The sequence below is a fragment of the Pseudorca crassidens genome, chromosome 3 (assembly GCF_039906515.1).
Source record: "Pseudorca crassidens isolate mPseCra1 chromosome 3, mPseCra1.hap1, whole genome shotgun sequence".
NCBI lineage: Eukaryota > Metazoa > Chordata > Mammalia > Artiodactyla > Delphinidae > Pseudorca > Pseudorca crassidens.
The window spans coordinates 13,948,752-13,963,859 of NC_090298.1; the positions used below are offsets into that span (position 1 = coordinate 13,948,752).

The 15,108-nt window shown below is 45.6% G+C and overlaps 1 protein-coding gene across 5 annotated transcripts in view; it reads left to right on the plus strand.

The window, feature by feature from the left end:
- FBXL7 (F-box and leucine rich repeat protein 7) overlaps positions 1–14,908 on the plus strand; it is a 419,768-nt gene extending 404,860 nt beyond the window's left edge. For all 5 annotated transcript variants that reach the window (XM_067730409.1, XM_067730410.1, XM_067730408.1 and 2 more), the window contains 2 exons: positions 3,503–4,114; positions 11,586–14,908. In XM_067730409.1, coding sequence (XP_067586510.1) covers positions 3,503–4,114; positions 11,586–12,322 — 1,349 coding nt within the window. In that variant the 3' untranslated portion in view covers positions 12,323–14,908. The remainder of the gene's footprint in view (positions 1–3,502; positions 4,115–11,585) is intronic.
- Positions 14,909–15,108: the final 200 nt, after the last annotated feature.

The window sequence follows — 15,108 nt, forward strand, 5'->3', positions numbered from 1 at the left end:
CAGCATGGTTTTGAGAGGGCTAGAAACGTTCAGACCATAGCATTACTTATCATTCTTCATTATTTTTATAATTATCGGGTGCTATTTATTCAATTATGACAAAATTGCAAAAATTCTCAGAGGGTTTTTGACCTACTGTAGAATAAATAGGAAAAACTCAGAGAAACCTGGTGTACGCTCTGGAAAAAGACACATCCAGGTGTCCTGGCCGAAATCCCCCAGACTCCCCTACTCTACTCCCACCTTGGGGAGCAGTGCAGAGCCATCGTGAATTACTGATGAGAATCCTGTTGCCAAGCACTAGAGAGGAGAGCCATTACCGTGCTCCTGAGTCTCCCAGGGCAGAATTTTCCCAACGGAGGTGCCAGACTGCCATCTTTTTCTGAGTGTGAGTTCCCTTAATACCAGGGCATGATTATTGGCAAAGAAAAGAAAGAAAAAACTAAAAGCGTTACTGAATGCACAGCAGTGCTAGGCAATCTGGATGCATTCCTATAATCCAGTGCTGGGAGTATGAAAGAGAGACGAAAAGTGAACCCGTTATAGATGCAGGTTTTAGGAATCCACTCCACCTCCACCGTAAGTATAGTTCATTCCTCGGGGGCCTAAATCAAGCCGTGCAGGTCTCCACAGAACAATTAAGTGTCTTCTCTTTCAAGGTGAACAGAATGTAGGCAGGCAGGAGAGAGATTTCAGAGCCCTCACAGCTGCTAAAATGTCAGAGCTGAAAGCCTGATTGCCCCTCCTTCCTGGTCCAAAAGAAGTTGTTCAACTGCCTAAGAAAAATGGTAACTTCAGAGGCAATTCTTGGAGTTCATGTAATGATGGTTAGTACCGTGGTAGCTTGCATGGCAGTTCTGAAATCCCTAATTGGTTTACACTTAAGCTTTTCCTTAAAGATTTACTGTTTATTGTAGCTGATTACAAAAGAGAGAAGTACATATTTCTTTTCTTATGAATGACTTAAAATGCAGTATGTATATCACCTGGGATAGAAAAGTACATGCCAAGCTAGGTATTAATCCTTTTTAAACATATAAATATTTCCTTTCCATTCAAGACATTTATGTGCACCTACTATGTACCATAAACCTACGTCAGGGGCTGCCAGGACACAATAAGAAAAGGATTTAATCCTGTCTCAAAGGAGTTTTTAGTGTAATAGAAGACATATCTGTCGTCTGTTGCCGCAGCAATACTGTGATACAAATCATCCCAAAACTCAGTATTCTAGCTCCCACGTCTGTGGTTCATCTGGGCATTCATTGACTCCAGCCAGGCTTGGTTGAGCTTGGCCCTGAGCTGCAGGTTGGGGCCAGTTCTGTCTGCTCATCTGATGAGATGATGGACCTCTCGTCATCCTAAGATCAGTGGACCAGTCGAGCATGTTCTTCCCATGGTGATGACAGAAGCAGGTGGGCAAGCCCAACCACACAACCGGCTTTGGACAAATCACATCCCCTGATATTCACTAGCCAAAGCAAGTCACATGGCCAAAGCCAACATCACTGGACCAAAGAAATATACTCTGCCTAGGAAGACTGCAAAGATACGTGACAAAGGATATGGGGATATAGGGAGAAATGCAAAAGTGAGAAAAATAATACAATGAGCCTCATTAGGGAAAGATAAATTCACACATGCCTGTATAACAAAGGGTGGGAATTTCCAAAGGGAAGGGATTAATTATATCTCAAAGACACTAAGGAAGTATTCTTAGTGGAGGTGACATTTGCACTCAGTCACAAAAGGTGTTTGCATTTCAAAAGGCAGACAAGGTGTATGTTATAGGTGTGTCGGGGGGGGGGGGGGGAGAGGGGTGGACAGATAATAATTTAAGGATGCTCCAGGAGCAATAATGGTGGACATGTGTAGGACAGTCTCAGTGTTAGGTTACAGAGAAGTAAATTCAAAAGAAAACATAGAAATAGAAAAAGTATATCAATAGGAAAACTACAAGTAGACAGCAGAGATGTCCTGTGTCAGAAGTTCTTGTGTTATATGTTATTGCCGGAAGTTCTTTGAAAAGACAAGTGTTTGAAAATTCTGAAGGTACGAAATGTGAAAAAGCACACAAGGATAGAATTTTTGTTTAAGTCTTTAGAGCTATAATTAGAGCTGGAAATGACTTAGAAATTATCTAGATCAACTCACTTATTTCACAGATAAAGAAATGTGTATTTTGGAGGTAAATTCATTCTCTCTCTCTCTCTCTCTCTCTCTATGTGTGTATATATATATATATATATATATATATATATATATATATATATATGTGTGTGTATATATGTATATATACATATATATATATGTATATTCACACATCTGTATGAAATATATAAACATATTTACAAAGAGAATAAATGTCTTCCTAAATAAATCTATCCATCTAAATATGTAAAATATATATTATATAAATATATTTATATAGCACGAGAATAAATTCTTCCATATATATGTATATATGTCTCTCAAGGTTGGGAGAGGGGCAGCTATGAAATGAGCAGACTTCTTAAAGCAGTATTCTAAAGAACTCTCAATCCCTCATAAACAAAAACCACTTGCATCTTCATCAAGTGATCTTTCTGGTTCTGAGGAACAGAATATGAGTCACATTATTCAAATGCAAAGGGAGGAATGATTACTAAGAAGGAAAAATAAGTATTGCCACAGATATTCAAGGCCTGGAAATACCATCTGAAGTGCTAGATCTAATGGAGGAAGGAAGCAGGGGCTCCCCAGAACTCAGACCGCAGAGTTTGGGGTATGGTTATCAAAAGATGGGGGACTGAACCCCAGGGGGCAGGTGAGGGCAGAGACAGCAAATGTTCTCTATACCCACTGGCCAGTCTTCCCCTCTTGGGAAACACATTCCCCTCATTCGTAAATGAAGTGTAACCATCTGCCTAACTAAAGCATAATTAGAAAAGTAAATCAGTTTGTGTTCATAACGTATGAGCTTCCTTCCCAGTATAGAAATAATGAAACTTTGAAGTTGTGCCCTTTAGATAATCGCCATTAACGTGGATCAAAGGTCAGCAAACTACAGCCCTTGTGCCCTTTAGATAATCGCCATTAACGTAGATCAAAGGTCAGCAGACTCTAGCCCTTGGACCAAATCAGCTGACCTGTTCTTACAGGACAAATTTTATGGAAAAATAGCGGCGACTGCTTGTTTACGAATTGTTTATGGCAGCTTTTGCACTAAAACAGCAGGGCTGAATAATTGCAACAGAGACAGAACCCATGTGGCCTGCAGTGCCTCAACTATTTCTTATCTGGCCTTTCACAGATAGTGTGCCCACCCCTGATGTAGATATTGGAGGATTAGCCCTTTTCTGGAAGGGGTGAAACGTGCATGTGCTTCCACTTCCGGTGATGGATTCAGCAGGGGTCGGCCCAGGAAGGATGTCAGTGGCCTGAGTGTCACCTCCCTTGCCTCCTTCCCGGGGCTCCGCTCTGGCCATCCTTAACCCTTTGCTCTATCTATGTCCTTTGCCAGACTCCGACCTGAGCATGCGCACACTGAGCACGCCCAGCCCAGCCCTGATATGTCCACCCAACCTGCCGGGATTTCAGAATGGAAGGGGCTCGTCCACCTCCTCGTCCTCCGTCACCGGGGAGACGGTGGCCATGGTCCACTCCCCGCCCCCGACCCGTCTCACCCACCCGCTCATCCGGCTCGCCTCCCGGCCCCCGAAGGAGCAGGCCAGCATCGAACGGCTCCCGGACCACGCCATGGTGCAGATCTTCTCCTTCCTGCCCACCAACCAGCTGTGCCGCTGCGCCCGCGTGTGCCGCCGCTGGTACAACCTGGCCTGGGACCCGCGCCTCTGGAGGACTATCCGCCTGACGGGCGAGACCGTCAACGTGGACCGCGCCCTCAAGGTGCTGACCCGCAGGCTCTGTCAGGACACACCCAACGTCTGTCTCATGCTGGAAACCGTAAGTGTCAGTGGCTGCAGGCGGCTCACGGACCGAGGTCTTTACACCATTGCCCAGCGCTGCCCGGAGCTCCGGCGGCTGGAAGTCTCGGGCTGCTACAATATCTCCAACGAGGCAGTCTTCGATGTGGTGTCCCTCTGTCCCAATCTGGAGCATCTGGATGTGTCAGGTATGTGGCCACTGACCTGCCATCGGCAGGCCCTTCCCAGTGCACCATCCCGAACCCGTAAAGGACGCTGCCACCTGGGAAGGGTCCCCCTTGTGATAGCCAGGGGTCAGGAGGCTGACTCTTCTTCCTGAAAGACTGTCTTTACGGAAGCATGACCCTGGGGGCCAGAGGTATGCCTTTCATCAAATGATGTCAACTTCTTAGAGGAACTAGAGGCACCTTTTGTCCGGCAGTTCAAGTTGGGGTGACTTTTAAGCGTGTCTTTCCTCCCCATCATTCTCAAAGTAATTTCAGAGCAACCGTAGATAATGGGAACTAAACATCTAATCACAGATAAATAGGAACCAACTCTAACTCAAACGGAGGTAGTTTAGAAAGTGCCCTGACATCCACTGGTTACTGTTTCATGGAGCCTGAGTGCTGTGTCTAAGCTGATTCTGTGTTGTGGCCTGTGATTGTGATTGTTCACCATTTTGCAGACATTGGGGAAAATCCATCATGGCCAAGCACCTCTTCCTATTTCACCCCTACTCTCCTCACCCTTGGGTTGATTTTGCACCTTTTCTCAAGCACAGTTCTCAATTAGTACTGCAAGGTTAGGGCCCACCAGGGAGAGCCTTTTTAGTTCCTTTTAAAAATGAAGGAAATCCCAGCATGGCTGCTTCGCTTGAAGCCCTCTCTCAGGCAGGAAGAATTAAAACCCAGACTCATACTTAGGCGCCAGACAGACGTGGATCCAGCCGGACTAACAGCCTTTCTTTATCTCATCCACTGCTCAGTCAGAAGACGAACATTCGAGAGGCTGAAATGTGTAAGATGCATCAGGGAGTTAAAGAAATGAACAGCGTGAGCTACAACCTCAGGGATTGTTGGGGAAGAGGGTCAAGAAGTAAAAACCACTGTGATGGGTGAATAAACAGAATTGGGGATTTGCAAGCATCTGAGGTAAATGATACCCTCCGGCAAAAGCTGAGGTAAAAGTCGCCTCTCTGAGCTCGCTCTCTCTTTTGAAAACCGACATCTGAAAATATTTCAGATGACAGTCAATTATTTCTCGCAGATTCTTTCCCTTGCTGGAAAGCAGCTCTTTGCCCCCCTCCTTCAGCTGGCTCCAGGACAAAGCCATAGAAACTGTATGTTCAGTTCGTCATGAGCAGCTGTTGGCATAAAGAAGCAGGAAACTAAAAGGTTTTCTTACATTTTCCCCCCAAGGATTTCTGGAAAAAGAAAGCATTGTGATGTGGTAGAAACTAGTTTCAGAACTCTGTGATTTGGGACAATTCACAGCTTTCTCTAGATGTGTTTCCTCTTCGTTTAAAAAAAAAAGGGGGGACGGGGGGCTAAGGGATTGGATTCTTTAACAGGCTAAGATTCTGAAGCTTGTGGGCCTCTTATAAACACCTCATTTTCTCAGATTAGAAAATGACTCATTTTTGGAATCCTCATCTTAGTTAAAGGGGCAGCCCATGCACCCTCAGTACAGGCTGCAAGTAATTGTGTTCTGTCCTTGGAGTCCGTTTGAAATTCAGAAATGCAGAAACTACTTTGGCTATTTGAGAATGGAAATTTCTGGGCTTCGATCCTGCTTGGTCCCTTTGCTAACCATCATGGAAGCCTTGATGCCCTTCGTCTTTATCAACCTGCCCCGTTGCAGAACCTAAAATATTTATGTATCTTCTTCACATGTCTTCCGATGACACGCTGTGATCTGGGTATATAAAGACTGTGTACACAGGGGAAGCTCTGACTCACCGAGAGCACATAATTGTAGATATTGGCAGGAGTGGTGATGGGTATTTTCAGGTAGATGAACTGGAAGGACCCAACAAGCCATAGGGATGGATCTGTATCACCACCTCTGAACAGTGCCCTCCAGTTCTGAGGGAATCTAGAAATTGTGATTTCACCTATGCCTCGTTCCCTTTGGGTCTTACAGCTGGCCTCTGACAGTGACCGCCTCCTCAATGGCAATAAACTTGACTTTGGAAGACTCATCGCTGGTCTAGAGCCTAATTCCCCCAGAGGACGTGAGACTGCCCCTCCCATCCCTAGCATGCCCACCTTGAAAGTCATCTTTTCAAGTCACTGAAAGTTACTATAACTAGCTCTAGTGTTTTTTCATTACCACTTATTACCTTTTATTAAAGTCTAGTCAGGGTTCTCCGGAGAAATAGAACCAATAGTATATATATAAAGAGATTTATGAAGAGGAATTGGCTCACACAATTACGGCATCTGAGAAGTCCTACAGTTTGCCGTCTGCAAGCTGGAGACCCAGAAACACCAGTGATGCAGTTAGTCCGAGTCTAAAAGTCTGAGAACCAGGGTTGCTGATGGTGTAAGTCTCGGTCCGAAGGCAGGAAGAGACCACTGTGTTAGCTCAAACATTTAGGCAGAGGGAGAGTTCTCCATCCTCCACCTTTTGTCCTATTCGGACCTCAACAGATTGGATGGTGTCCCTCTGCACTGAGAAGGGCAGACTGCTTGACTGAGTTCCCCGGTTCAAATGTTAATCTTAACCAGAAACACGCTCACAGGCACACCAGAAATAAGGTTTAGCCAAATATCTTGGCATTTCATCCCCTAGCCAAGCTGACATATAAAATTAAATATCACAATTAATAACATCTTTAAACATCAATGGAATATATTAAGACTAACCAATTTTTTTTTTTTTTTTTTTTTTTTTTTTTTGCCGTATGCGGGCCTTTCACTGTTGTGGCCTCTCCCGTTGCGGAGCACAGGCTCCGGACGCGCAGGCTCAGCAGCCATGGCTCACGGGCCCAGCCGCTCCGCGGCATGTGGGATCCTCCCAGACCGGGGCACGAACCCGTGTCCCCTGCCTCGGCAGGCGGACTCCCAACCACTGCGCCACCAGGGAAGCCCCTAAACAATTTTTGAAGTATAAAATCTTGTGATTATTACAAGTGAAACGGCTTCAAAAGGGTCCCCTGTAATTGGAGATCTGGGAGTCCTCCTTACTATTCTTCCTAATCTTTTATATCAGACCAGTTGAATCCTGTCCCTGTGACTCTACTTCCCCAGAATCTCGAGTCCGTCCCCTCTCCCCTGCCTGCCAGCCTGGATGCATGCTTCCCCCATCATTGTCCCTACACCCATCTCAGCCTCATCAACCCGCCCTCCACACAGCCAGCCTCCAAAGGGATGTCTTCAGACTGCAAGCCTCACCATTCATTTTCCTACATAAAATCTCCAATTCCTCCTCACGACATACAGGAAAAAGTTCCTCAGCAGAGTATATATGGCCCTTTGTGAGCTGCCCTTTTCAAGTTCAAACCTCACGCCTTTCCTTTGTAACCTGAGTGCTCCCTTCTATAGAACCAGTTGCATTTCCCAAACACATCATGCCTGTGCACACTGTGATGTATGGGCACTCTCTGACCTGCGTGCCATTCCCTCCTCTGCCCCCTGCCTCTCCCCAACAGCCCTCTTAACAGATTTCTCATTGCTGGAGCCCCAGCGCAAGCATCCCTTAAGTAAAGCCTTCCCTGCCTGATGCCCGGTAAGCTGAAGGTTTCCTCCCAGGTGTCTACCTTTTGAGTATAAGCAGGTAGAGTGTTACTGGGTTTTGCCACTGTATACTTGTATATTTCCAGATTCCTTTCTCTCAATTCATTACAAGCTTTATATGGGCAAAAGTGAGGCATATTTTATCTCTGCACTTTACGATATTGTAATGAAGTGAACAGAGGGGTGTCAAAGCCCTAAACAGTCATCTTGACCTCTGAAGCATTCAAACAAAGTTGTCATTGGTTAATACTCTGAACGAGCATTTAGGAAGCTGTGTGCAGTAAATAAAACTTCCTCACCAGTAAAACTGAGTTCATTAGGAGGATTAAATGAGTTAATTCATGATAAGTCCTCACATGTGTGTTCTGCTGAAAACTATGTAGCAAGCATTCAGTAAATCATAACTGTTATCATCATTTTTGGATTGTCATTGTTATTAAGATGCTTGCAGGGCAGAGGTTGGTCTTCAGTGACAGTAGTTGGTCTTCATCAGGCCTTTTATATCCCAGAGAAGTAGATATTATTACCCCAATAATGAGAGGAAGTGGTAATGAAGAGCATATTTGTGAAAGCTGAACTAAATCTGGAATTAATTGAAGATATCCCCAGATTTATTCAACCCATACTGTTCACTCTCTGTTGTGTAATATCCCTACTCCTTACCCTGAATGTTAAGGCAGGCCCCCAAGATCTGATCCCAATGGACCATTCCCATCTTAGTTGCCATTAAATCCTATGTTCTAGCCTATCAACACTCCTCACTCCCCCTCTGCCTCTATGCTTTCTTGTCTCTCGAATTTGCTCATACTATTACCTTATACTACCTGGGCTCCATATCTGTGTATTAAAATTGTTTCTCTCTTCCAAGAATCCCCATATAGGTATCACCACTCCCAAGACTTCTGATGCCCCAGTGTCTAAATATTCACTTCATGCTGACACATCTACTGTAAATCCCTCATGCAATTCATCAGTTGCATGCTATATATACCATCCCTGCTATATTAGAAACCTTGGATCAGGAAACTTTTCCCTAGTCTGACTGTACAAGTCCTATAATCTCACTGAATCTGAGATGCCTCATCTTTAAAAACTGAAGTTTAAATTGAATGATTTCTCAGGTTCTCTCCATGTCTCTTATGTATGAATGCCTCCACTAGCCACAGATATTACCTACTGAGCCATGAACCAATTTATTTTCTTTCCAACCCAAACTTAGCAAATCTGTAAGAATTAAGGCTAAAGCTTAAATTTTAAATTATTGATCTAAAACGATACAAGCATATCAAAATAGTGTCTTTACCAAAACTGAGCTCAGCTAGTATTTCATAAAATTTGGGGCTTAGTTTCAAAAACCAAGCATATATTGGTATCTCCCTGGACCAAATAGAGTATCCTCCCTGGAGTGCAGCAGATTTTACTAGGTTTTTTTTTTTTTAATAGGAAACTGGAACTAAGAGTTTAGGAACAAAGGTTGTCATATCATCTTGAAAAACATCACAGATGGGCAACCACTACTGTGAACATATAAATTCAGCATAAGCAGGATCACAGTCAGTATGAAAAAGAAATTCAAAATAAAGGAAGATTTCCAAGTTACAGTTGAAGGGTACCAACCACGTTCTGCAAAACCACGAAGCCCACTGGAGTAGTGTGGGCAGCCTTGACAAGCTGCATCTTTGTTCTCCAGTGTTGGAGTATATGCTTTGCTCCTTCCTGAAATTCTTTGACTTGGTAGCACATGGCTTCTGAACCTCGTTATTCCCATGACCTGAATTTTATACGAGTTTCCTGGGCAGCCTGCCAGGAGTGGGAGGAAAAGTCCCCGTTAGCACTGTCACGTGGTCGTTTAGAAGCCTTGGAGATGACGTCATCAACCAAGGCACAGAGCTGCCAGGGTTGAGGCACCTGTCTTTAGAGCTGCCAGAGGGATTTGGGGAAAGCAAAGAGAAAATGAAAAGTATATATGCAGTCTATGTAGCAGAATGAAATATATGTATGCATATACATTTATTTATATAATGTGTATCAGCTATGGCTATTAATTATATTCATATACGAAAAATATACTGTACATATTTTAAAGAGTAATAACCAGTGAACTGAAATACACAATTAAATGAGGGCTTCATATGTAACTATATATTCATTATATATTATATATATTATATATGTAATATTCATTATATATAAAATATATAATTATATAATATATAGTATAAATATATGCATATAAAATGCATATACAAACAGACATTCTTAGGGGAAGGGAGGTTGGAAACAATGTTTCAAGAGGCATCTAAAGATATCTTCCTCAGCACTAATTTCCTTATCTGTAAAATGGATTTTTTTAAGAATCAAGTGAGAAAATGTTTATAAAAGCACTTTGTAAACTTCATAATTCAACATAAATAAGAGGCATTATAATTAACTATAGAACAGATAATCAGTTTTTCGATGTAGGTATACATCAGCCACGGTCAACGTCCCGAGGACATTTAAATGTTGGAAGTTGGATTATCCCATCAGGTCTTCTTAGAAAAGACCGTACGCACTCTATAAATCATTCATTCATTCAACAGATGCTTAGTGAGCACCAGCTGTGACCCAGGTATGAGGGATACAGCAGTGAACAGTGCAGAGTCCCTTTTCTTAGGAGCTCACATTCCAGAGTGAGGACAGCAAATACATAAGTGAATAAATAAATATATAGTGCCTCAAGGTGATAACAAGTGCTGAAAATAAATGGGGATACCACTTCATACAGGGTGAAGAAGGAAGAATTGTCCAGTAAAGGGACATTTGCTCAGAGACCTAAGAAAGTGGAGGTGGCCCGTGGCGCTATCCAGGGAAACCCTGTCCAGTGCACACATGCTGAGGCAGGGGGGCACCTGAGCCATCTGGGAACCAGCAAGGAGGCCAGTAGGGTTGGAAGAGGGGGTAAGAGATAAGGGCACAGGGGTGCAGGTCCTTGGAGGCCCCTTTCGATTTTACACGTGGTGTGAGATGGTACCATCTGAAGGCTTTGAGCATGATAGATGGAATTCTGTTTTCCAGAATCTCTCTGGCTGCTGTGAGGAGAATAGACCGTAGAGATTGTAAGGGCAGGGCAGGGAAACTGGTTGAGGGGCTAGAGGGAAAATCCCGATGGCACAATTGTTCTTCCTTGACCAAAGAGGGTTGAACTGAATCCCTAGACGGTCACCTTGTTAGACTAATAACTGTTGGTATATACATTTGCCGTAGTTTTCAGAGTACGTCCGTATCCATTATCTCTCGTTGCATCCTCATTATACCCCGTGGAGGCACGCCAGCTACTCATCCTCATTTCAGAGGAGAGTCGTGAGACTCAGGAAAGTTAAGCCTCCTGCCTCAGGCCATAAAAAGTAGATCTGAACTGGTTTGTGATTCCCAAGCCAATGCTCTCTTTCTGCCACACCCAGGTCATGGCCAACCCTTCTATCTCATATCTCACTTCTTTGGACCAGACCATTGTAGGGTGAGAACTAACCTTTACTGAGCTTCCCGAACTTTCCAGGGCCAGGGCAGGATATTTACACACATGGTCTCATTGCCTCTTCACAGCCACCTTGCAGGGAACGTGCTCATCCTTATTTTAAGACAAAGGAAGTACCGAGAAGGATTGATTTGTCCAACGTCAGGCAACTAGTGATGGATCTGGAATTGGAACCATTATCTTTCTGATTCTAGAGCCCCAAAGCCTCTTAAACCCAAAGTCGTTAAGGGATGAAATGAACATGGAAAGCCCATTCTTGGCGTTCCTCCTCCGTAGGGGCTGGGAAGGGAAGGGGTAATCTCAGGACCTGAATCCAGAGAGGGCTAGCAATCCGTAAAGGAGTCCCGCAACTGCACTCGCAGCCCCCCCCCCCCCCCAATTCTCGGAGGTCGCTCTGAGCATGTGTTCTGTCTCTTCGTGTAGGGTGCTCCAAAGTGACCTGCATCAGCTTGACCCGGGAGGCCTCCATTAAACTGTCCCCCTTGCATGGCAAACAGATCTCCATCCGCTACCTGGACATGACGGACTGCTTCGTGCTGGAGGACGAAGGCCTGCACACCATCGCGGCGCACTGCACGCAGCTGACCCACCTGTACCTGCGCCGCTGCGTCCGCCTCACGGACGAGGGCCTCCGCTACCTGATGATCTACTGCGCTTCCATCAAGGAGCTGAGCGTGAGCGACTGCCGCTTCGTCAGCGACTTCGGCCTGCGAGAGATCGCCAAGCTGGAGTCCCGCCTGCGGTACCTCAGCATCGCCCACTGCGGCCGCGTCACCGACGTGGGCATCCGCTACGTGGCCAAGTACTGCGGCAAGCTGCGCTACCTCAACGCGAGGGGCTGCGAGGGCATCACGGACCACGGCGTGGAGTACCTCGCCAAGAACTGCGCGAAACTCAAGTCTCTGGACATCGGCAAATGCCCTCTGGTCTCCGACACGGGCCTGGAGTGCCTGGCCCTGAACTGCTTCAATCTCAAGCGGCTCAGCCTCAAGTCCTGCGAGAGCATCACAGGCCAGGGCTTGCAGATCGTGGCGGCCAACTGCTTCGACCTGCAGATGCTGAACGTGCAGGATTGCGAGGTGTCCGTGGAGGCCCTGCGCTTCGTGAAACGCCACTGCAAGCGCTGCGTCATCGAGCACACCAACCCTGCCTTCTTCTGAAGGGACAGCTTCCAGCCGTCGCTGTCTTCATACAGACATGAACGAAACAAAATGTTTTTTCAAAGCAGCGTATGTAAGCGCCGACACCCACTCGTAACAGCTGTTTCTTCCAGGAAGGTTCTTAGGAATCTGGCTTTTCTTTTTCCTTATTTCTCGTGGGCAACAGAGGTCCAGGAAAGGAGGCTGGGGGGCACATTTCTATCGCAGCCAATGGTTTCTTGGGGGGTCAGGTCATTTGTAGGCAGTTTCTCGTCTCAGAAGGATGTACCTCAGAAAGCGGATTGCAGTGTGTTTAGGAACGCGCCTTTTTCTCTCTGTCTCCTTCCTCCTGGCCACAGCCCCGAGGTCTACACCCTGGTCCCTCCTACCCCACTGCTCCCTCTCCTACACTGACAGCAAATTATCAGAATAATAATGCTCTCCAGACCGCCTCCTCTTTCAACTTCTTGATTGGCCTAAAGCACATTTTTCAGCCCCACCCCCAAGCAAATTCTTGTTAGATAAACGTCACAGCACCTGGTATATATGAAGCGCTTCTAAACCTTTTTAAAGAATCATAGGTGGCAGGCAGCACGGTGGAGGAAGAGACCTGCGTTGTTCCCCCACCTCCCAGCTCTGCCACTTACGAGCTGTGTGACCTTGGGCAAGGCACTTGACCTCTCTGGGCTTCGGCTTCCAGCACCGAATGAGAGGCCATTCTCTGATCTGATCGAGGATTAGCTTCATGCCCATTTTAGAGCCGAGGGAATAGAGACAGCAGTAAACACAGGCTCCTTGGCATAGAGCACAGGAGACCTCTACCTCTTCCAGGGGTGTTGATTCTGTGAATGCTTTGAGGCACGCCACCACCGGCGTCCTGTATGTCCTTCACTCCGATCTGAGTATCACTCACAGCCTGTTTGTTTTGGTGAGCGAGTCTCTTGGTCATCTTCTCCTGCCCAGCTAGATGGATGGTTTCCATACACAGATGCTTTCGGCATCACTCCACTCCACACCATTGTATGGAGGCCATGGGATTCCTAATCACAGCAAAACCCACATCCCCCAGTCAGGTTGATCTTTCTGAGTGGTTTCAAGTAGGAGGAAAGGCACTCATAATTTTTAATTAACAAGGGAGGCCCAAGAGAACACATGTCCTCTAGGGTTTTTCAAGTCCCTCTCACTGCACACGTGGCATGCATGCACACATCTGCCCTACAGCTGGGAGGAACAGACGCCTCGGTTCTTTGTCATTCAGATCACATTTCTACTTTTCTCATCTATTTGTTTCCTTGTGCATCCAGACTTCATCACATGAAGCCTGTTGGGGTTAAGTCATAAGTGTTTAATCTTGCAGATTGCCACCTTGTGTGCCTTCCCCTGTGACTGTTTGCATGTCCTCCGTCCAAGATGCAGAGCAGACTTCCAGGTAGTTTAAATCCTGTCCACTCAAAAGTGCCACACAAACGGAAGAAGGAACAGAATGGTAAGACTTAGGCGCTGGTCCACCAACCAGACCCTTGGAATACAACGTTAAAGTCATTGCCAAGTATGCATTTTAAATGGTCCTATTTGGATAGAAATCCATTTGCTATCCTCATTCATGTGAAGTCAGGATGCCAGAAATTCCACTGCTTGTTTTCATGAAATTTAATTGCTTTTTGTTAATAAACCCATGACCTCTCTTAAATTATTCTTTGGCAACAGCCCTCCTCCGTCACTGTTCAAACAGTTCATCCATTTCTTTCTCAAAGGATCCACCACCCAAACCCAGAACCTCTGCGTCTGCAAGTCAAGCATGTGGAATGGGTTTCAGATCGAGCCTACGCCCCACTTGACAGCTGCACTCGTGCGTGGCTTTGTCCTACGTTGAGAAGCAGGAGGTAGGGTATGAAATATAACCTCCTCTCCAATCAACACCGCCAGCAGCTTAGAGACGCGCTCAAGGCTGTGTGCCATGGGGGAAAAGGAATTGTTTGGCCGGGGATAGTATCTAGTGATGGTCACAAGGTTTAGAACCGTGAAAGGGGTTGAAGGTAGCATTCCCTGCTGTATGACTTGTGACCCTGTCTAAAGCTTCAGAATTTGAGAGTCACAAAGGATTGTGCCTAACCCTTGGCACTGGCATCTTCCAAGTGAGCTGCTTTAATTCTCCCGGAATGAGAGGAGAGGTCCAAAATGGCTCCCAGAACCAGAGAAGGGGCATCCCATTCCAAATACCTTTATCCCCACCACCTGACCACAGCACCTAAACGTCTTCCAAACATGAGACAAAGCCGACTTTCACACCGATTGCCCAGCATGGACTGTCCTTCCCTGTTTCTCCCTTTTCCCCCGTCTTCTCTTCACCCATTCTGCTTCCCCTTGTTGTAGGTACCTATGACACAGGTTCCTGGGGTAACAGCTCAGCAGATTTTTAGAGACCAAGCAAAAAGCCTCACTAGGAAATTGATCTGTTTTTAAACATTGCTTCCTTCCTGCCTTTGCAAAATTGAATGCTCATTGTTGTTGTTGTTTTTTAATTCTAATGTTCAAATCACTGCGTGCTGTATGACTCTAAAAAGCCTTAATTTACTACCACCAAGAAATAAAGCAATATGTTCGTAATTGGGTTAAGCCTCATTTAATACCCTGGCCAAAGGAGCCTGGTGTTCAGATGGTGACAATCAAGAGTGAGGGAGAGACTTGCCTCATGTCCAAGTAGAGAGCAGGTCGGGTCACTGAATTTGTCGTCCCTTTAAAGTTGCACCCATGGTTTTGTCATTCCCCTTAGTTCACTATCTTTCGCTGAAACTTAGCAGGTAAGT